Source organism: Panthera onca, chromosome C2 (genome assembly GCF_046562875.1).
Source record: "Panthera onca isolate mPanOnc1 chromosome C2, mPanOnc1 haplotype 2, whole genome shotgun sequence".
In the NCBI taxonomy this organism is placed as follows: Eukaryota; Metazoa; Chordata; class Mammalia; order Carnivora; family Felidae; genus Panthera; species Panthera onca.
This window is the reverse complement of record NC_138347.1, coordinates 142,236,285-142,259,881: the sequence shown is the minus strand read 5'-3', so window position 1 is coordinate 142,259,881 and position 23,597 is coordinate 142,236,285. Positions and strand designations below refer to the sequence as shown.

General features: G+C 36.7%; 1 protein-coding gene across 4 annotated transcripts in view; it reads left to right on the top strand.

The window, feature by feature from the left end:
• NGLY1 (N-glycanase 1) overlaps nucleotides 1–23,597 on the top strand; it is a 65,453-nt gene that overhangs the window by 8,348 nt on the left and 33,508 nt on the right. For 3 of the 4 annotated variants that reach the window (XM_060638513.3, XM_060638511.3, XM_060638510.3), the window contains exons 2-4: nucleotides 2,584–2,698; nucleotides 7,465–7,710; nucleotides 21,665–21,830. In XM_060638513.3, coding sequence (XP_060494496.1) covers nucleotides 2,584–2,698; nucleotides 7,465–7,710; nucleotides 21,665–21,830 — 527 coding nt within the window. The remainder of the gene's footprint in view (nucleotides 1–2,583; nucleotides 2,699–7,464; nucleotides 7,711–21,664; nucleotides 21,831–23,597) is intronic. The other variant, XM_060638512.3, reaches the window with a different exon arrangement.

The following is a 23,597-nucleotide window of genomic DNA, read 5'->3' as shown; positions in this document are numbered from 1 at the left end:
TCAAAGTGATAGTGAGTGAGGTGCAGGAAATTTTGTTGCCCTTTCAAGACCCTATTCATTCGTTCAATACTATCCAGCAAACAACTAAACAAACACCTCAAGTGAATGTGCACAATTATTGCTAATAAGCAAGATAAATATTACCAGTTGCAGAAATAGTTAAGAGTCAGCAGAGGGAGAAAAAACACATTGAAGAATTATAGCAAAAAATATTGAGAAAAGTCTGCAGAGGAATTAACAGAAGAAGAAGATGAAGCAAAAATAAAGGTGATCCTTAGGGGTAATTTAGACACTGCAAGATAAGGAGAGTAGTAATGAGTTCAAGGATGGTGGATACACTGGGGTGAGAGGCTGTAAGACTAGAGATTTAGAAAGTGTTTTTGTGGTACTTTTCCAAGGACAGGAAGTGGGATCTTAACGGATTTGAGGCCTAATGGCTTTGTGGCCAAGTTCTCTAAGCCTTTGAGGGCTTCAGGATGAACTTTTGGCACCATTTTATGTTCAAGACTATGGCTGGTGTGCTCAACATATTTTAAAAGAGATAGATAGAATTTGGGTAACTGGACATTACTGTTGGGTTTTTTTGTTTTTGTTTGCATTATGTTTTTAGTGAGAAAAATACATAAATGGTATGTGAGGCCCATAGATGTAAAAAGATGGGAAATAGACTATAACAGAAAAGCCGTATCAACAGTTATTTTGAAACATGTATCAGATCAACTAATGAGTGTTTTATAAGAATTTCTTAAACAGTGGTAAAAGAGGGAAGGAAAACTAGAAAATTAAGGCCAGTGAAAGACTTTGATCATGTAAAAATCTGGAAGCTATTGGGGAAAAATACGTAAAACAAACAAAACAACCTCAAGCAGTTTTGCACCAGTAGGTTCTGTCATACTGATGGTAGTGATATGTTTATAACCCTGTGAAACGTGTTGAATATCATGAAAAGATGCTACATTTATCTGTAACTAGCCTTGGTAAATGTAGGGTTATTGTATGGTTTAATGTTTTTTGTTTTAAGTAGTAAGAAAGGGAGGCACACTTACGATCTAGTGTGGCATAAAAGCCAGGGATGCTAAGTATCTCGCTGTGTGCAGGGCAGCCCCCTACAGCAAAGACCTCCAATGTCAATAATGCCAAGGGTGAGAAGCTCTCATTTAATACACAGAGTAAAAGAGCAGAACATACATTTTTTTCTTTGTGTTTTTTCAGCCACCTGTGATGCTCAAATGACCTGTGGTGAAGAACAAGTGTTTTTGTTTTTAATTTCCAGTCTTTGGTGGACCTATACCTTTTGTAAAATAACAATAAAAATTTCATGGCACATCAAATTGTTATAAAAATTGCTGAGTATTCTCAATTTCTGCACATTCTCATGAATGAATAGCAAGGAGTTTGTAGATTGGCTCCAGTCCGTGGACATTTTGAATAACACTATTTTAGAGCTTTGTCCCTGAATATTCTGTAATAAACTTATATAATTTTGGAACTTAAGGAAAAGTTTTAAAAAGATTCATGTATTTATGACAGTTGGGCAATAGAGAGTTGCTCAATGGAAAACAAATGTGAAATATGTTAAAACTTCCACAATTAAAATAGGACACAAATGGTTAATGAGTTGTTAATAGTTGCCAGCATTTGTCTGCCATCCCCATTCAATAGCCCAGGCAGATGGCCTCATCACTCCTTCCCATAGACCCCTGACACAGCCTCAGAATCCTTCTTAAAATAGTAATGGAAGCCACTACCATTGGAAGGGAGTTTGTGTCAGATATGAAATCTACTTATCATCCTAAACTATGTTCTGATGGTCTTGAGTATAATACTGTGATTATCTTAACCTTGTTTTTTTTTTTTTTCTGATTTTTTAAAAACAGCATTTCCGATTTATCAACGTTATTAAAAATCTCAGAGCTTTTCATATGCTGGTCTTATCCCATGCATGCTATTCAAAATCTTAATCACCGTAAAAAAAAATTGGCTGTGACTAAAATATATCTTGAGCTGAAGCAGAACATAGAGTAAAAACAATCACCAGTCTAGGGAAGAAAGAAAATCAAGGTGTACCTGGGTTTATATTTTTCAGAAGTAAAATCTTTCAGGAACTGTGATCAGTTTTTATGCAGCTTTTTTGTTTCTTTCATCCATTCATTTCACAAGTATTTACTAACCACCGTCTATGCATCAAGCACCATTCTTGATGATTGAGGTCCATCAGAACAAAATAGGCAAAACCTTCTGCCCCATGTCTGGAGCTTATGTGGATTTTTTTTTCTTAGCACCATAAAAACTCATAAAAGTATGTAGCCTTAATAGCACAGAATTACAGAGTCACATGGATGTCTATTATGGAAGCATTAATATTATCAAATGAAATTAAACAGTAGGGTGGTAGTAAATGTATATTGAGGTAAGAATCTCAAAATCAGGCTGTTTTTCCAGACTGTTCTTCCTCTTTCTGTAAAGCTGGGATCTGTGCTACCTTGTAGCAATATAGCCAATATAAAATGTGAAAAGGAGTGCAAAAACACTGTGGAAAGTATAAATTGTTATATATAATCAAATTTTTTTTATTTAAATCAGAAACCCTAATGATGAAAAATATAGATCTATCCGGATTGGAAACACAGCTTTTTCTACTAGACTCTTACCTGTCAGAGGAGCCGTTGAATGTTTATTTGAAATGGGCTTTGAAGAGGTGAGTATGTTGAAGGGTTTCTTTTCCCCAATTCATGTACAAAGAATTTGTTGTAGTGTTGATGGATAATTACCTAAATAAGATAATATTTTTTTAATTAATTGATCAGTTTGGAAATCTGTGCAGCTAGTTATTTCTTCACCTATTAGACATTTGAAAGTCACAGTAAATATGCTTTAAAATCACAATATAACAACTCTCCCACAGAGAAAATTCTTACAAGTCTTAATCCTTTAGAACAGGTAGGTCAGATATACAACCTAGAGACCCCATTGTGGGTCACTTTAGACTTTTGACAAAAACCTGCTTTGTGAGCACACATGAATACGAATAGGGTCTAACCACCTGTCTCCATTAAGAAATGAGAAGAGTAGACACAGAAAAGCTGAGTTTAGTTGCCACTTTTAAGGAATTTCTTCTGTGACAGAAGAGAAGAATCTCAGTATTTTTTTTGGTTTTTAGGTCAAAGTAAACGTTTGGTGTTTTCATCCTCCGGAATCTTGTGGCATAGTTCAATTCTATGCCACAGTGGAAGTAGTTATCAATACCGTGAATTTTCTGTCTGTGTATATGCTTAGCCATTTCTAGTTCATGGAATATTGAAAGAAGTAGAACCAGCTTATGGATACTCGGTAGTCCACAGAGGCTGGATTGGCAAGGCTGTAGAAATTGTTCAGGCGATGTGCTGAGTTGCCATAAGAGGTCGTTTCCTTTCTGCCTCTCTGCTCTTCTCCCCAGATTCTGTTCCAGGCTCTGAAGGGTATAATAGTGAACTACAGAAATAGATCCCATCTCATGTGGAGCTTGGATTCTAATAGGTTAGACAAATAGTAGACATGAAAACAAAGATGAGTGCAAAGAAGAAAATAAGGCATGGTGATACGATACAAAGCAGCTGTAGAGGCAGGCAGCTAGGTACAGATGCGTGGTCGGGGAAGGCCTCTAGGGAGAGAACATTTGAGCTGGGACCTAAGTGAAAAGAAGTATTTCAGGTACCTGAAGCCCTCAAGTCCAAGTACTTCAGACGATTCACATGTCCAGAGCACTTCCAGCAGGAGTAGCTTTGGCACAGAAAGCTGCACAGACAGGCAGAAATCCAGGGCATGGGGTTTTGAGGACTGTGGTAAAGACTTGGATTTCATTCTAAGTGAAACGGGAAACCATAGGAAGGTTTTAGGCAGGGAAGGATATTTAGAAGGTTATTCTAGCTGTTGTAAAGGGAATGTCCTGGATGTTCTGGGATGAGGGCAAGGGGTGAAGCAGGAAGGACCAGTTAGAAAGCGTTTATTAACCTAAGGGAGAAACAGTAATGATTTGTATAAGTTCCATGAAGGCAGAGCCTTTTGTCTTTTTGTTCCCTGTGTTGCTAGCTCCTAGAATATTACTGGCACATTGAGGCACTCAGTAAACATGTTGAATTAAAGACTGATAGCAGTGGAGATGGGGGAAAGTGGAGGCATCCAGAATTTTTTTTGAAGCAGAGTCTGCAGGACTTGCTAATGGACTACATGTGGGGTACAAGGGAAAGGAAGGAATGTAGGTTACTTTTAGGTTTGGTTTGAGCATCTATGTGGATGCAGGTACCATTCAGATTGTGAAATCTGGGAGTGTAGCAGATACTGGGAGAAATCACTACCCAACTTGTGGATAATTATAACTGATAAAACTGTTAAACATAGCAAGTAGGCAATTGGATATATGAGTCTGTAACTCGAAAGGAGAGATCAGGCCGGAAGTATAAATTGTGGTATCTGCTTGTAGTTACTCACAGACATCTGAACATAAAGAATTTAAAAGTGTAGGGGGTAGAGTTGAGAATGTTGCTGATTTTGTTCATGAAAATACAGATGTTTTTAGTCAAATGACAGAAAAATTTAGTAAATGACAACTGGAAACTGTACTAATTTTTCATTTTTGAAGTGTCACAGGTTCTGTGGAGTCATATTTGTCTTTCATTCAACAAATATTTGAGTGCCGGGTGTGATGACCAACTGTCCCAGTTTGCCTGAGGCTATCCTGGGTTTAGCACTCAAAATCCCACATCCTAGAAAACCCATCTCGGGCAGACCCAAAGATTAGTCACATGAGTGCTAGTAACAAGCTGAGACTTGCAGTAGTATTTGACCCAAATAGAGCCACAGTTTCAGAAAAGAGTAACATGCTTTGATCAGACTAATTTATATACTTCAAGTTTCTGATTGGCTTTGGGCATTGCACCTCAGGGCCCGTCTGAAGTCTGTGTGTTATCAGTGTGGCTAAGTTGCAGAAGGAACCATTGGAACTGCAACTGAACTCTGCCATCAGAAAGAAACTTTGGTAGGCTTTACGGTGAAGTAGGAATCTCTCAGACCCATCCCCAAATTTTTATATTTTGTATATTAAGATCCTGGGCACTTTTGGGCCTACTTGCCTCTGAGGCTGAGCTCTTTGTGAAAATTCTGAGAAGAAGGTTGAGAAAGACCGGGATCCGCATGGCTGTGTGACTCATCAGGCTTGCTGAGTGGGATGGTTCCCGCCAGGTGCCACAGGAGGTGGGCAGTGTTGGTTGTCTTGGTGACTGGAAGATATTACCAGCATTTAGTGGGCAGGGAGGGGGCAGGTTTGCTTAACATCTGGCAGGGAGAATTGTCTTAGCAAAAATATGTTAAGAAATAGGGATTTTGTTAAATACTAGAATTCTCATTGATTTCTTATAATGTTACTGGATCTAGTGCAAAGCCTGTGATTTTGTCCTTTCATGAAAATACAGTGCCACTGATTAAACTTTTTGGTACACTTTGGCCGTGATCATACATTCTTTTAGGACTGATCCTGCAAAGTTGGAAAGGAAAGCAGCGTCTCTGTCTTATCCGGGCCCTCTCTGAGGTGTGAACTGAACATAGATCCAGAAACCTATTATGCTGTGTTTCCACCTCTGTCCGTGGTGTCTTCTACCTTTCTCAGTGCTGCTCCACTAACAGTATGAGATGGGAAACGTCCATATCTGGTTTTGAATTAAGTGTTGGTCTCTCTTCCCAGACCTCATCAGAGATGCGAGGTGGTTCCTTTCTGATGTTGGAAACTCATTGTGATCTGATTTGTGCTTATCATGTATGTAATTATCACGGCTATAAAAATATTCTCTTTTGCTCAACACTTCCAACTTTTAGTCCAGCTTGTGGTTATTGGTCTCTGTTCAGTCTAAGATGACTCAATTATAGCATAACAATTAAGATTTGTTAAGTGTGGGGGCGCCTGGGTGGCTCGTCGGTTAAGCGTCCGACTTCGGCTCAGGTCATGATCTCACAGTCTGTGGGTTCGAGCCCCGCATCGGGCTCTGTGCTGACAGCTCAGAGCCTGGAGCCTGCTTCCGATTCTGTGTCTCCCTCTCTCTCTGGCCCTCCCCTGCTCATGTTCTGTCTCTCTCTGTCGCAAAAATAAAGAAAAAAACATTAAAAAAAAAAAATTTAAAAATAAATAAATAAATAAATAAAAGATTTGTTAAGTGTGAATCCTTACTCCAACAATTGTTCTGTGGCATCAGGCAGGTTATTTAACTTTTCTGAGCCTTCATATTTCCATATAAAGAGTAGGGATAAACCTAGTACCTACCTTGCAGGGTGGTTGTGAGAATTACTTGAGATAATATATGCAAAATGCTTAGTACAGCACCTAGAACACATAAACACAATAAATGATAGTTTTGTTTTTACAGCTATTATGGGTAATGAATATAGAGAGCTTACCGGCCCCTTCTGGCTTTTTAAAAGGGATTCATATGGAATTAATTTTCATGTCATTAATGAGAAATGTCTTGGTCAGTTCATTCTGATAGGTCTGCCATCACCAGGGAAATAAGGTCATTCTCAGTTATGGAGCTTAACTTAAATGCTCACAATCTGTAAGTCTTATTACTGCACGTTAACAATAGTTTTCTCTCATATATATGCAGCTGGTGGAATTACTATTTTAACACTTGTTTCTCAGTGCCTTGAAACTTAATTGAATATATTTTCATTTCACTTTTTTTCTTGTTTGTAATTTGCTGACTATTTTACATTGTGAGCTTTGTTGTAATGCTTATTGTATCTTAAAGCACTCTGATTATATTGTGGGTATTCACTAAATGAATCACTACTTGAAGAATGGGATTTTTATGGTTTGATTGTTTTGTTTGGACCACCTTTGTATGTACTGTTAACAATCCATAATTTTGAATTGATCATCAGGGTGTGCTTTTTGTCTTCTTGGAAAAATTAGTGGACCCCATATACAGACTGCTAATCATATAGCTATTCTTTAAAGTCTTGGGTTTAGGAGATTCAAAGAAAGAAAGGAGATTTATAACTTCTTGGTTTTATGTGACCCCCTGATCATTTTGTATGGCTGCATCCCTAGTAATTACTGTTACTTCATAGGGAATTTCACAGGGAATAGTAGTATTATATACTATTGCAGAGAAGATAGGAATGTACATTTTTGTAATTCTTACGAGACTTTGTGACTTACTATTCCTAACAAAATATTTTTCTAAAGGCCTTTGAATCGATCAAATAAACTAAGCGTTATATATATGCTAAGAAAGAGACCAATTTTCTGAATTTCCTGGTTTACATTTATGCAGTTTTACCTTTGTTTTTTTTAAAAGTGCCACAATGGTAGAAAAACAAAATGATTATTAATATCTGATGTATTCTATAGTATTGGTTTCATTTTATAGATCTATATATGAATGGCTGTCCGTATAAAGCAAAAGTTAAAATTTTTCCCATTTTTATAAATTCCAGGGAGAAACACATCTTATCTTTCCTAAAAAAGCTTCAGTGGAGCAGCTGCAAAAAATTCGTGACCTGATTGCCATAGAAAGAAGTAGCAGATTGGATGAATCAAATAAGACTTACAAAGTAGAATTATCTCAGCAACCTGCACCCAGTACCCAGCTTCCCATTACACAGTCTTCAAATCCTAATGGGTTAACCCAGCATGCAGGGAACAGTGAAGGACAATCATCAAATCCACCACCTGCTCCAATGGTAATGTCAGAATTAAACCTTTCTTAACCAGTTCAGAGTATTGAAACAGCAAAAGCTTTGAAACATGTGATTTATTCCTGGATTTATGCCCTCATATTCTTGGCTCTTAGAATTATAATACATCAGATTTCCTTAGCTCTTTAAAAAATTGTCATTTTGTAACAAGTGGGGAAAATGACCATCTTTTTTTATACTTTTAAATCTTAACTTTCAGTGTATTGCCTTTTAGGCATTTCATCATTTATCATATAAATGTACCCGTTGCCTTGGTACTTAAATCAGTCATATAAATAGTATGCCTTTAACCTAAAACACAATAACAGACTTGCAGGACGATGGCAGTCATATGAGATTTCCTCTACTGTGTTGACACTTCTGGTCTAAAGTTTACCTGCTGCCATTCATTCTGGGGATTATTAATTCCAATAACCAAACCCTTATCAACCCCTCAGTTTAGTGAAAGGAACCAACTTCTTTAAGTTTAAAGTAAATAGTAATGCATTCACTCCTTAAGAGTGGTGCTACCAGATTAGTGAAGCTTAGTTAGTGGCATACACAGATATATGCTTCTGTAGAACTGATATCAGACTTGTGATCTCTTACAGGCATCCCTGGTACACTTAACTGATCGCATGTAATAGGAAACTATCTTGTTTACAAAAATCCCTTTTGATACAAGTCCTTAAGGTTTCCTCTGAATTTTCACTGTCAGAAAAATTTCGTGATTTTTTTTCTCTAGTAATTTTATCAGTAGCCAGCTTCAACTTGTATCCTCTTGTGTTAATTTTGGTAAAACATCTTGTTACCGTCCTCCATAAAGCATAACTTCTATATAGAGTCAGTTATTAAATCTACCCTTAATCTTCAGTTGATTAATTCCCTAGTAGTCAAATGATTACTGGGCATTTCTTTGTTTATGCTGAGAAGACCCTAAACTTGTCTTTAAAAAATAAAGAATAAAGGTGGTAAGGGCTGTCAGGGGAATAGACAGAGTCACTGTCCTTTCATGTAATTCTTGTTGAGTGGTTTCCATACTTTTTTCTTTGTGGAGGATTAACTCCTCTGAAACATATTAGTGCTTCAATTTACTTAAATTGACCTTGAAGTCTTTAAAATGTTTTCTCTTCTCATTAACTTCACAGCTAATTTTTATTTATTTTTAATGTTTATTTGTTTTGAGAGAGAGAGCTCGGAGAGATGTGTGCGAGAGATGTGTGCATGCCAGCGGGAGAGGGGTAGGGAGAAGGTGGAAAGAGAGAGGGTGTAAGTGGGGGAGGGGCAGAGAGAGGAGGAGAGAGAATCCCAAGCAGGTTCTGCGCTGACAGCGGGGTGCTCCATCTCACGAACCGTGAGATCGTGACCTGAGCCGAAATCAAGAGTCGGATGCTTAACTGACTGAGCCACCCAGGCGTCCTTACAGCTAATGTTTATTTATAATAATAATAAATACAACTAGTGTTTGTGAATGCTTTCAAGAAACTGGTACTGGATACATTAGGTCAACTAGTAATAATACTAAGTGGCAGTGGCCATTCCGTGAGATAGCATACGTGAAAACTTTTTTTAATTATAAAGGTTTGCTCTTGGTAATAATAATTCTTTCTGTAAAGTATCTGAGCTGCTTCATTAAGTGACAGAATTATCACAGAGTAACAGAAAAATGTGACTGCTTAACTCTAACGTGACAGAATCGTAACCCTAATCAGTCCATTCTTTCGAACAGTGGTTTCCACTCTTTCTTGATTGCACATCTTAACAGTAATGTAGGTGTTGAGTACCTGACCTGGCATCTATTTCCTTATAAATTATATACTTCTAATCTGTTATGTACCTTATAAGAGAATTGTGTAAAGAAGGTGAAATAAAAAGTAAATCTAAGATGCACCCAGTAGATTCTTTCGTGCTCCTCTCATGAGCATGTGTGCTCCATCTTAGATTGCCTGACGTCTTCAGTTTGGCAGTTAAGGCTGATACAGAAGCGCCTTTCACTCCTTCATTTTTTAGCACCATTTCTTATGTTTTCTAATCATAGTGTTAAAATATATGTTTTAAGATTCCCTACTTCATCTTTTGTTGGATCTCATTGTTACGGGTTAAAATGTACAGTAGTAACCAGTTTTACAGAAAAGCATATAATATACGAAAACATTTTATTTTACAAAATAGCTGTTTGCTAGACTAAGTACTGTTTTGGCTCAGGAAACCCATTCGCATTTTCCAACTCGTCTGTAACCTCTTTCCTTTTTTTGATTCTTAACCTTGCAATTCAGATACACTTTGAGGTCTTTAAAACTCTGTAATCACCAGAAAGCCACTGGATGCTGTACTAAAAACAAAATGCCATTTTATTGACAAAACAAATACAGAATTTAGAAGAAAATAAACTTTCTTAAAGACCTATCCCTTTAGTAGGCAGTCTGTTACTGACTCTTATTTCTCTGGTCCTTGGAACACAGTAACTTTTTTTGAGTTCCTTAAGGGAATTGGGAGAAATTAGAATGAATCTTGTTTTTTATTGCCAAGTCTTGGTTTTCCGCAGATCACTGGAATATGTAGTTTAAAAAAGTGGGGCACCAGAGTGGCTAAGTAAGTTAGGTGTCCAGCTTCAGCTCAGGTCATGATCTCATGGTTTGTGGGTTCAATCCCCACATCAGGCTCTATGCTGATAGCTCAGAGCCTGGAGACTACTCTGGATTCTGTGCCTCCCTCTCTCTGCCATCCGCTGCTTACACACTCATGCTCTCTCTCTCTCTCTCTCTCAACAATAAATAAACATTAAAAAAATGTTTTAAGTATTTTGTTATTTAAGCATCCATCACCACTACTTGTTATACTACAGAATTTGATAATTATATTCTCCTGCCTTGCCCATTTTGAATGGGGGTACTAATTCCTAATTAAAATAGACTAAATTCAAGCAGCAAGAGAAAGATTTAACATGCATATAAACTAGACAAATCCTGAGCACTGATGTGCTCGCGGCTATTATAATATTTTTCGTTAAAATTACATCAAGTAAAATCATGAATTATAAAACAAGGTGATAGTCACTGATGAAGTTTGCCAATAAGCTTTTCCTTTAAGATATAAAATACTGGAATATATTGGTATTAAATAAAAGGCGATGGTTGCTAGAAACTTATTTTGCTGCTCTTTTTGAATATTTATGTAAATAAATTACACAGTATGTAGCTTTTTGCTTTGGCTTCTTTTACTTTTATGCTTTTGAAGCTTATTCATATTGTAGGATGTATCAGTATTTTATTCCTTTTTACTGCTGGATAGTATTCCATGTTGGACTTTTGGGTGGTTTCCCCATCTTTGCCAATTATGAATATTGCTGTTTTGAACATTCACATACGAGGCTTTGTGTGGACATATGTTTTCATTTCTCTTGGGTAGATTTCTAGAAGTGGAACCACTAGGTTGTGTGGTAAGTTTATGTTTAATTTTTTAAGACATTGCCAAGCTGTTTTCCAAGGTTGCTGTACCATTTTACATTCTCACCAGCAGTGTGTGAATGTTACAATTCTCAATATCCTCACTGACACTTGTTATTGTCTTTTTTATTATGGCAATTTTAGTGGATGTTAGGTAGTATCTCATTGTGGCTTTAATTTGCATTTCTCTAATGACTCAATTGACTTTTAAATTTGCTGGTTATACATGCTGAGTGTGTAGTGTTCCTATAGGACATAATTTCCTGTTAACCCTTTATATATTTTTATACCCTTTGCTCTCCAAAAGCAGTTTCAAAATAGCAAAAATAGTTTCTCAAAGACATAGAACCTTAGAATGTTAAAAGCATTATATTTCCAATTTTGTGACTTTATCTAGGTTGAAAACATGATTCTGAAGTATGATTTGCTTAAAATAAGTCTTCAGCAATTATTATACAGCTAGTTTATGTGCATACTTTTATTTGGCATATGCCTAATTTTTTAAATGTATGTGGAATTGTTAAAGGACTTTTCATCAACTCCAACCACTCTAGAAATTGTTGTCCATTGTGTATGTGGGTATACATTTATTTATTTAAAAGAATTACCATTTGAGGGGCACCTGGGTGGCTCAGTCAGTAAAGCGTCTGACTTTGGATCAGGTAATGATCTCAAGGTTTGTAAGTTCGAGCCCCACATTGGGCTCTCTGCTGTCAGTGCGGATCCTCTGCCCCCCACTCTCTCTGCCCATCCCCTGCTCGCTCTCTCTCTCTCTCTCTCTCTCTCTCTCTCAAAAAATAAACTTTAAAAAAGTAGCAAAAGAATTGCCATTTGAGATTATTCTGTTGGAATTATAAATATATTTTTAGACGATAACAAAATGAGTTGGTTGATTTTTTTATGAGTTTATTTATTTATTTTTTAAATGTTTATTTATTTGAGAGACCAGCCTGTGAGCATGGGGTAGAGAGCAAAGGGAAAGAGTGTGAGGGGGGGGAATCCCAAGCTGGAACTCACCTGAGCCAAAACCGGGAGTCGGATGCTTAACCAACTAAGCCATCCAGGCACCCCCGAGTTGATTTATTTTTGAACTAACTTAATCTCTTAAGAAACCTTTTAGTCTGTATCTATATATGATCTTTATTAGAGAAGAAGTCTTCTATTTGGACATAAGATTTAAATGTCTAATTTCTTGTTGTGAACCTAACATTGTTAAAGGTAAAATACATCTGCATACCCTTCAATAAGGGATCACTTAAATTATAACACATCCATATACCAGAATTTTTTTAGCATCTGTTAAAAATGATGATGTGGTCTGTTTTGACATTAAGAGACTTATTATGTGGGAAAAAAGGTAAACTCAGAATTCTAAAATTAAACAACATGTGTGTATGTATAATATTTCAATTTTCTTATTAAAAATGCACATACATAGAATTTAAGATACAAAACAAATCAACAGAGGGAAGGGAAGCAAAAATAATATAAAAACAGGCAGGGGGACAAAACACAAGAGACTGTTAAATATAGAGAACAAACTGAGGGTTGCTGGAGGGGTTGTGGGTGGGGGGATGGCCTAAATGGTCAAGGGGCATTAAGGAGGGCACTTGTTGGGATGAGCACTGGGTTTTTATACATAGGTGAAGAATCACTGGAATCCACTCCTGAAATCCGTGTTGCACTATATGCTAACTAACTTGGAAGTAACTTAAAAAATAAATAAATAATGTTTTTAAATGCACACACATATGTTCATTTTAAAAAGGTCTAGAAGGCTATACAATGAATTCTTAGCCATTATTTTATCTGGGGGTGAAATTACAGGTGATTCCATATTACTTACACCATTCAGTATTTCCTGAGAATTTCTCATAACAACATTTATTACTTTAAGTAGAAAAAAAGGAGGTTTTGTAAGAAATAAGGTAATTAAAATCACAAGTTGATTAAAACTATAATTAAAAAATTATTAAATGGAACTTTTGTGTTTAAAAACAGGTTCTAAATTTAAAAGCCACAAAAGCAAAGAGCTACATAAAGGTAGAAGGAAGACTGATGGGCCTGGGGACTGTTGGTCCTTTACTAAAAAAGTATAATTACTAATACAGCTTCCATGGGTCTCATCGCATGATTTGGCAAAATATACATATTATCTTTTTTTCGTATATAGTGTCTTAAATATATTTCACATTAGAAACCAAAATAATTAGAATCCAAGTATGATCAGTGAAGAAAAACATCTTTTTGACTTAAAACCAGACAGATTGCGCATTTTAAACTTCTATTTGGACTCCAAATATTACTTCAACTCTCTCAGGCAATTAACTGCTGCCTTGTGTACATGGTTACCCAGCTGCTGTGGTCGCCATGCAATCAGCAGACTTCTAGTTTTACCACTTAGTGCTCATGGAGCTGTGCCAAAGAATATGTAAAGAAATAAGGCAAGAAAATAAACTATTGTTCAGGATTGTCTGAGTGCCATTAAAACCACAACGAATGAGGTAATTTCCAGATTGGAAGTATTAAATTGAAAACAAAAATCTCTAGATGAGTTCTTACCTTACTCTCAGTAAATGAAAACTTGCATTTAAGAACAACAACAAAAATATTGCTGTGCCTCATTTTTGTAAGAATTCTTTAAAGTAAAAATGGAGACATTTCTTTTTTGTGTTTCTATATCCATTCTGGTAAAGGAGCATATTCCTCCCTGTTGTGAAGAGCCTGGATTTGTCATCACCAGATCTTCAATATATTTCCTCATCCATCTGTTGAACTTGTCCCTTCTGTAAATCGGGGAGGTGTGTCTGCTCTTAATAAAAGCCACTTCCTCCTTTGTCCCGGCATCCCTTCTTCTCTGTTACCTGTGTAATCTTACATGGGCTGTGCACAGTCTTGAATCCTCTTTTCTTGGGGATTCTTCTCAGTGGCATTTAAACCTTGCATTAGACCAGTTTTCATCTAATGTTAGACTGTTTGCATCAGAATGAGCTGGACATTCAGATTCCTAGGTGTAACCCCAAACTGGCTAACTCCAAAAGGAAGATTCGGGAATTGGGAAATCTGCATTTTTACAAGTGGATTAATGTTTAAGAACCTTTCCTATAAGCACCCCTGTCTTAGAAACAAGCCAGCATACAAATATCCCTACCTAGATCCTTCACGTCCAGTGGTTCTCATTTCTTCTTGGCAGAAAGTTTCAGGAAGAGTCAGTCCCCTGTACTCATCATTGCATCTTTACTTTTTACACACTGGTGTAGTGAGCTTCCGTTCTTTGTTTGTTTTTTTAATTTTTTAGTGTTTATTTTTGAGAGAGGGACAGAACTTGAATGGGGGAGGGGCAGAGAGAGGGAGACACAGAATCTGAAGCGGGCTCCAGGCTCTGAGCTGTCAGCACAGATCCTGATGTGGGCTTCGAACTCACTAATGGCGAAATCATGACCTGAGCTGAAGTTGGACGCTTAACCAACTGAGCCAACCAGGCGCCCCGGGAGCTTCCATTCTTTAATCATGTGCCCTGTCAGTAAAATGTTGAGCATATCCTTTCAATGTATATTTTTGTTTGTGAATTATATACATAATTATATATATGTTTTTTATTATTTTGTTCACAAATTATATATAAATATATACTATTATGCCATTATATTCATCGTAAGACAATGTCAATAGAAGCTATCAAGTAAATAATATTTTTAATTTTTTAACTTTTTTTTTTTTTTTGAGACGGAGACAGAGCAGGAGCAGGGGAGGGTCAGAGAGAAAGGGAGAAACAGAATCCGAAGCAGGCTCCAGGCTCTAGGCTGTCAGCACAGAGCCCGATGCGAGGCTCGAACTCAGGGACCGTGAGATCATGACCTGAGCTGAAGTCAGCCGCTCAACCAACTGAGCTATCCAGGCACCCCAATAATATTTTTAATTTTTAAAAACGTATTAATCATATATCATTGATGTGGATGTAAATGAATTAATTTGGGTATAACTGTATTTTAAATAGTCTTGATAATTTTGAATTTAGCGGCAAACTTTGTTAGATCTAAGTAGATTGTGATTTATGTATTTAATTTGGCATTAAAATGTAGCTGTTGAAGGGCTCATACCAAAAAAAAGTATACAAGTTAGCCCTGCCATTTTCTTCTTGTTTACATGTACTTGCAGTATTAGTATTAGCTTCCATGCCTAGAGGTCTTTGAATCTTTGTTGTTGTTGTTGTTGTTGTTGTTGTTGTTGTTTAATTTTATTTTTAAGTAATCTCCACACCCAACTCAGGGCTCGAACTCACAACCCTGAGACCGAGAGCTGCATGCTCCACCAACTGAACCAGCCAAGTACCCCAAGTATTTGTAATATTTCCAAGCCAGGTTGAGGGTTAATTAGTGAAAACTACATAATATAACCTGTAAATTCACTTAGCCAGGCACACACGAATTGCAAAACCTTGTCATATGGTGAAAGCAGTAGTAGGAGTGAACATGCCAGTTGTTAACTCCCCCTGTACTTTGTGGTACTTTTCTCTCCTCAGGTGAGCTTCTCTAACCTCAGGGGGAGCTACCGATAATCCAAATTCTAAATATTATTATAACTTAATTGCTTTATTTTTCGGACAAAAGAAGAATGTAAATAGAAGTTCTAATATTTTCTGTGTACTTTCTAGTGGACCATTTTGTGGAGTTGCTTTGGTACACTTAGACCACTTTGGGACACAGTTACACAACTAAGTTTCTTACAACCTGTTTGCCTTATTAACATTATTACAAAACTTCTTACTGAGATTGTCAAATATCTCCATGCTGCTAAATTTAATATACTTTTTTTCTTCAGTTCATTTTTACTTGACCGTTTGTCATCTTTAGTTCAGTTGATCATTTCCTGGTTTTCCTTCTACTATAATTGGCTCAACTATTACCCCATTTAGTTGCTCATTCAAAATTCACAGATTATTCCTAATGTATTTTTCTAGTTTTCTAACTGCCCCCTGACTTCCCAATTCAGTCACCAAGACTTCTTAATCCTAAATTCTTTTTATTACTTTTCTACCACTACTGAGCCATCTACTTGAAACCATCAGCTCTCAGTTCTACAGACCCCTTTGGGTGTTTTCACAACCTCCTTTCTCCACTCTACAGTTGGAATAGTATTCTGAAAACACAAATATGATCCTTTTACTCCCTTGCTTAAGTATCTTTAATAGCTTCCCATCACAATGGAAAGAGACCAAAAAGATCTAAGTGCTTACCAATCAACTTCATCCTCAGCTTTCTCTCTCCATTTCCCCTTGGTTCTCCATGCTCTCAACCCCGCGATAGGCTCCCTGACCGTTTATAATTTGCTAAGCATGTCCCCACACACACACACTCCCCAGCTATCTCTGTGCTGTACCTTCTGATAGGAATGGTCTTTTCACTTTCCTGCTTATTAGCCTCTTCTCATCCTTCATAATTTACCACAAATACCATTTTTTCAGGGAATTCTAGGTTTGGAATCCCTGTTATACAGTGTCATTATCCTCGGTATTTTCCTTATAACTTTTCTTATACCTGTGAATAAATTGTCTAACTTAGCATTATATCCCCAGTACATAGCAAATAATAAGGGCTCATTAAATATTTGAGTAAATTAATATTGTTATACCAGTATTTGTTTCTGCATCCATAGACTACTTTGTGAGGATAATGTCCTTGACTATTTTGGTCTCCATTATTTTTCCAGTATGTAACACGCACGCACACACACACACACACACACATTTATACACAAATATTTATTGACTTAATATGGTAAGTTTTGTCATTATTTGTTTCATGCCTTTCCTTCCCTTAGACCATAAAGTGATCGTGTCTGTCCTGTACACCCATCTCCAGTGCTTTAAATAGTTCTTGACATTAAAGAGAGTATTTGATAATGGTTTTTATTTATTATTATCTTTTAAATTTACATCCAAATTAGTTAGCATATAGTGCAACAATGATTTCAGGAGTAGATTCCTTAATGCCCCCTACCCATTTAGTTCATCCCCCCTCCCACGACCCCTCCAATAACCCTCTGTTTGTTCTCCATATTTAAGAGTCTCTTATGTTTTGTCCCCCTCCCTGTTTTTATATTATTTTTGCTTCCCTTCCCTTGTGTTCATCTGTTCTGTGTCTTAAAGTCCTTATATGAGTGAAGTCATATGATATTTGTCTTTTTCTGACTGACTAATTTCACTTAGCATAATACCCTCCAGTTCCATCCACGTAGTTGCAGATGGCAACATTTCATTCTTTTTGATTGCCAAGTAATACTCCATTGTATATATATACCACATCTTTGTCCATTCATCCATCGATGGACATTTGGGCTCTTTCCATACTTTGGCTATTGTTGATAGTGCTGCTATAAACATTGGGATGCATGTGTCCCTTTGAAACAGCACCCCTGTATCCCTTGGATAAATGCCTAGTGGTGAAATTGCTGGGTCGTAGGGTAGTTCTATTTTTAGTTTTTTGAGGAACCTCCAGACTGTTTTTCCAGAGTGGCTGCACCAGTTTGCATTCCCACCAGCAGTGCAAAAGAGATCCTCTTTCTCCGCATCCTCGCCAACATCTGTTGTTGCCTGAGTTGTTAATGTTAGCCATTCTGACAGGTGTGAGGTGGTATCTCATTGTGGTTTTGATTTTTATTTCCCTGATGATGAGTGATGTTGAGCATTTTTTCATGTGTTGGTTGGCCATCTGGATGTCTTTGGAGAAGTGTCTATTCATGTCTTTTGCCCATTTCTTCATTGGATTAATTGTTTTTTGGGTGTTGAATTTGATAAGTTGTTTATAGATTTTTGGATACTAACCCTTTATCTGATATGTTGTTTGCAAATATCTTCTCCCATGCCATCAGTTACCTTTTAGTTTTGTTGATTGTTTCCTTCACTGTGCAGAAGCTTTTTATTTTGATGAGGTCCCAATAGTTCATTTTTGCTTTTGTTTCCCTTGCCTCCAGAGATGTGTTGAGTAAGAAGTTGCTGCGGCCAAGGTCAAAGAGGTTTTTGCCTGCTTTCTCCTCGAGCATTTTGATGGCTTCCTGTCTTACATTTAGGTCATTCATCCATTTTGAGTTTATTTTTGTGTATGGTGTAAGAAAGTGGTCTCGTTTCATTGTTCTGCATGTTGCTGTCCAGTTTTCCCAGCACCACTTGCTGAAGAGACTGTCTTTTTTCTATCGGATATTCTTTCCTGCTTTGTCAAAGATTAGTTGGCCATACATTTGTGGGTCCATTTCTGGGTTTTCTATTCTGTTCCATTGATCTGAGTGTCTGTTTTTGTGCCAGATAATAATTTGTATTTTGAAACTTAATCTGGCTATGGCTACCTTTTATTTTTATTTTTTAAGTTGTTTTCAATGTTTGTTTATTTTTGAGAGGGAGTGCGAGAGCACAAGCAAGGGATGGGCAAAGAGAGAGGGAGAGAGAGGATCTGAAGCAGGCTCCGCGCTGACAACAGAGAACCTGATGTGGGGCTCGAACCCACGAACTGAACCGTGAGCTCATGACCTAAGCTGAAGTCAGACACATAACCAACTGAGCCACCCAGGCACCCCTTGGCTACCTTTTAATAAACACACATACAACCCGTTCATATTTATCATAACTGCTAATATATTGGAATTTATTTCTGACATCTTATTTTGTGTTGCCTGTGTCCTTTGCTTTTGTTTTTTTTCCCATTTCTGTTTTATATTGAAAACATTTTCTTCAATTATTTTCCCTTTAAAAGTTAAAAAAAGTTAAATATCTTTTTGGTTTTCTATTGCATTTAAGTTTTTAATGCAAATATTTAATTTTGTACATATATATTTACTTTTACATATCATATATATATGTTATATACATGATATATATATGTGTATATATATATATATATATATATACTTGTTATATAACATGTTAGAAAAAATACATTTATATATCACATATATATACATGTATATGTATGTATATATGGATGTACATATATATATGTATATATGGATGTATATATATACACGTATATATATGTATATATATGGATGTATATATGATATATAAATGTATTTTTTTCAACATGTTATAACAAGACAGGAACCTCAGAAAGATTTTACTTTTTCTGCTTTCTTCCCTGCTACCTTCTTTATGAGAAGATTTGAGATATTGCTGTTCAGTTACTATTTGTAATAATCAGAACTTAGGTTTTACTAGTTTATTTTTTTAACTTGTTCCTGCTTCTTTTATCTCGGTTTCTACTGGGTGATCTGTTTATTTACTTTGAATATATTATATTTTGAGGGGAAAATAACTTCCCTAAGAATTCTTTTAGATAAGATTTGGGAGTGGTATACTTTCTACACTGTTACATATCAGAAAACATATTTCCTGTGCCCTTTTGTGTGATTAGTTTGGCTGGGTATGAATCCTGTTTTCCAGTCATTTTCCCTCAGAATTTCTTTTTTTTTTTTAAACGTTTCTTTATTTATTTTTGAGAGCAAGAGAAAGAGAGAGAATCCCAAGAGGCTCCGCGCTGTCAGCACAGACCCCACACAGGGCTCTGTCTCACAAACTGCGAGATCATGACCTGAGCAGAAATCAAGAGTTGGAGGCTTACTGACTGAGCCACCCAGGCGCCCCCCTCAGAATTTCTTATTTATTTATTTATTTATTTATTTATTTATTTATTTATTTATTTATAAGGGGGGAGTGGGAGGGAGAGAGAGAGAGTGAGAGAGAATCCCAAGCAGGCTCTGCACTGTCAGTGTGGATCCCATTGTGGGGCTTGAACTCATGAACCATGAGATCATGACCTGAGTTGAAACCAAGTCGGATGCCACCCAGGTGCCCCAACCCCTCAGAATTTCAAAGATTTTGTTTAAATGTTTCTAATGAGATGTCTGATTCATTAGAGCATATTAGGATTTTTTCTATTTACTGTTATGAAATATCCCTATTATATGCCTAGTTTTATCCCCCCATTCGTAGTGGCTCTTTTCTTCAACTATTGGTTTCTGCTATTTCTTGGAGAAGTTTCTCTTCTCCACTTTTTCTACTCTATTTTCTAGATTTCCTGTTGGCTGGATTTGGGAACTTTTGGATTTATACTCAGTGTCTATTTGTTGGGTTTTTTGGGCAGGGGCGGAGGGATTTTCTTTTTTTTTTTTTTTTTTTTTTGGCACATTCTCAGAAAATGTCTTGGTTCAGTCTTCTAATTGATCACTCTTTAGCTATGTTTATTCTACTGTTTCACACCCTCTGTACTTTGTCCTTTCAGTGTTTAAATTTTTAATTTCCAGGATCCGTAGTTGTCTTTTGCTGAATACAGTATACCCTCAAATCTCTGAAGATAGACTTTTTTATAGTCTGTCTCTGTATTTGATGCCATGGCTACAGGGTTAGTTCTTCCGATGTTGATGCTAGTATGTCTTCTCAACAGTTTGGGTTGTTGCAGATGCAGTGAGTCTTGAGAGTTCCCACGAGCCTGTCTGTGAATACAGCATCTTCTTCTAGCAATTGTAGGGAGGGGTAGCACATGCTACCAGGGTAGGCTGTACCAGAAGCAGCAGTTCTGAGCTTGGAAGTTTTTCTTTGCTTCTGGGAGTCTCAGCATCCTCCCTCACTGCTGAGAGGTATACTTCTTTGTTGACAAGGAGTGATGGGGATAGGGTGGAGAAAATGCTAGCTGTCCCTCCTGCAGAGCTCAGCCAGTGTTCCTGATGCTTGTTCCAAGGCTTTTTTTGCTCTGGATCCTGTGGTTCCTCTACCCTTGGGATTACTTTGAGAACATTTTTTAGTTTGTGTAACCACTCTTGGCGGCGGGGATGGGGGGGTGCATATTGCCATGTTTTTTTTCCTTTAATCCATTTGTGTCTGTTTTTCTCCTTCAGGAATTTCTCAAAATTCCTGATCCCTTCAAGAGTACTCCTCCCTTATTAATGCCATATAGAGTTTTCTTAAAAAATTATGTTACTGGGTGCCTGGGTGGCTCAGTCAGTTAAACATCCGAGTCTTGGTTTCAGCTCAGTTTGTGATCTCACAGTTCATGAGTTTGAGCCCCACATCAGGCTCTGCACTGAAAGTGCAGAGACTGCTTGGGATTTTCTCTTCTACATGCACTTGCTCACTCTCTCTGTCTCTCAAAAAATAAACATTAAATTTTTTTTTTTCAAAAATTATGATACTTGCAGGGATTTGAAGTGGAAAAGCTATTATTCACATGCATTGCTCAGAGCAGTGTGTTGATCCAAACTTGTAATCAAGCATTTAGCGTATTCTTGTTTAAGTGCATCCTCAATGATACAATATATTCAGAGGAAAAAAATAGACGTATCTTAGACTGTGACCCAGATACGGGTATCTCCTAAAACTAATTTTATAAAGGTTTTGAGTATAGTTATGTGTATTTCAGTAAATTCATACATTCCTCTTTATCTATGAAATCATAGAACCATTGTTTTCTGTTACATGTTATTTTTGTAGCATATGGAGAAAAGCTAACTTCAGTATTTTTTTCTATTAGGTTACCACTGATTCGGTCATTCTAAAAGTTCTGCGGTCCAACATTCAGCATGTGCTGGTCTATGAGAACCTTGCTCTCCAGGAAAAAGCACTGGCTTGTATTCCAGTCCAAGAACTAAAAAGGAGATCTCAAGAAAAGTTATCTAGAGCTAGAAAATTGGATAAAGGTAGTGGCTTTATATAACCGTTCATTGCTAAATATACATCATTGCTAAATGGAAATACTGAAATGATGCCTTTTGCTGTATACATCATAAAATTCTAACCTATTAATATGTTGATGTCTCAAGTTAAAACAGTAGTAAAATTTTATTGCACATATCTTATGGACACATCTATTAACATTTTTTTTTTCTTACTTCAGTATGTATTTGCAGTTTAATCATTGGTATGTGAATTTTTTTAGGTATAGTAGAACTTTAGTCTGTGGAACATACAGCATTTTTAATAAATTTTAATGTGAATCAGACAGAAAACACATTCAAGATTAATCTATATGATTAGACCATTGACTCACTTTGGTTAATAAAGAGATAGTATTTACTGATTAAGAGTATGGATCTTGAAGCCAACTGCCTGGGAAGAAATTCAGCTCTGCCACTTTACCGTACATCACTGAGCCAGTAATTTAATCTCTGGGTCTCAATTTCTTCATTTGAAAATTTGATTTTGGGGGCACCTGGGTGGCTCAGTCAGTTGAGCATCTGACTTCGGGTCAGGTCATGATCCCACAGTTCATGGGTTTGAGCCCCACGTCGGGCTCTGTGCTGACCACTTGCTCAGAGCCTGGAGCCTGCTTCGGATTCTGTGTCTCCTTCTCTCTCTGCGCCTCCCCCGCTCACACTTTGTCTCACTCTGTTTCTCAAAAATAAATAAATGTAAAAAAAATTTTTTAAAAAAGGTGATTTTTAAAAGTAAATGAGATAGAACAAGTAAATGGCTCAGAATGATACCTGCCACACTCATCAACCAATAATTATTTGTTATCATTAATGGTTTTAGAATTTTAGTTATTTTTCCAACATCAGCATTTTTACTTTGGGTTTTTATGTAATTAGCTTTTATCTAAGTCATTTCTTAAAACTAAATTTTCTAGGGGATGATGTAATTTTTTTGGTTGTTGCCTTAGTTTTAGTAAACAGTTTTAACTAATCTAAGTCCACCTTCAAAAACACTATTCTTCGTCATGTATAGTGCAGATACCTCTTAAAAGAATTGTCCCAGTTCTTCCCTCCCGTCCTTATGACATTGCTGTCATATACTGCAATCACCTAATAATACATTGCTGTTGTTATTAAACAAGTTACTTTTTAGGCCACGGATAAGAAAAACACAAGATTCTCTTTTACTTTCATATATTCCTTTTCTGACACTTTCTTTCTCTAGATCTGAGTTTCTGACCTTTACCTTTTTCCTTCTTCCTGAAGAACTTCTTTTTAATATTTCTTTCAGGGCAGCTCTGTCAGAGGTGATTCCCTCACTTTTTCATTGCCTGAGAAAGCCTTTATTTTTTTCTTCCCGCTTGAAGGATAGTATCACTGGGATATAGAATTCTAGGTTGGTTCTAGTGTTCTTTCAACAACACTTTATTTTACTCCACAGTCTTCTTGCCTGCCTTGTTTATGACCAGAAGTTGGCTATGGTCCCCATGCTTATTCTTGAACAGTTAAGGTTCCCCCACACCTGCCAGCTCCTCATCCCCAGCTTTATTCAAGATTTTCTCTTTGTCTATGGTTTTCTGCAGTTTGAACATGACAAGCCTAGGTGCAGCTTCTTGGTTGGTGTTTCTGAGCTTCCTAGATCTGTGGTTTGGAATCTCATTAATTTTGGAAAATTCTTGGCCATTATTGCGTCAGATATTTCTTTTGTTTCTTTCTCCCTTTTCCTTCTGGTATTCCAAAATGAAGATACTCTATTTTACCTTCATCTATCTC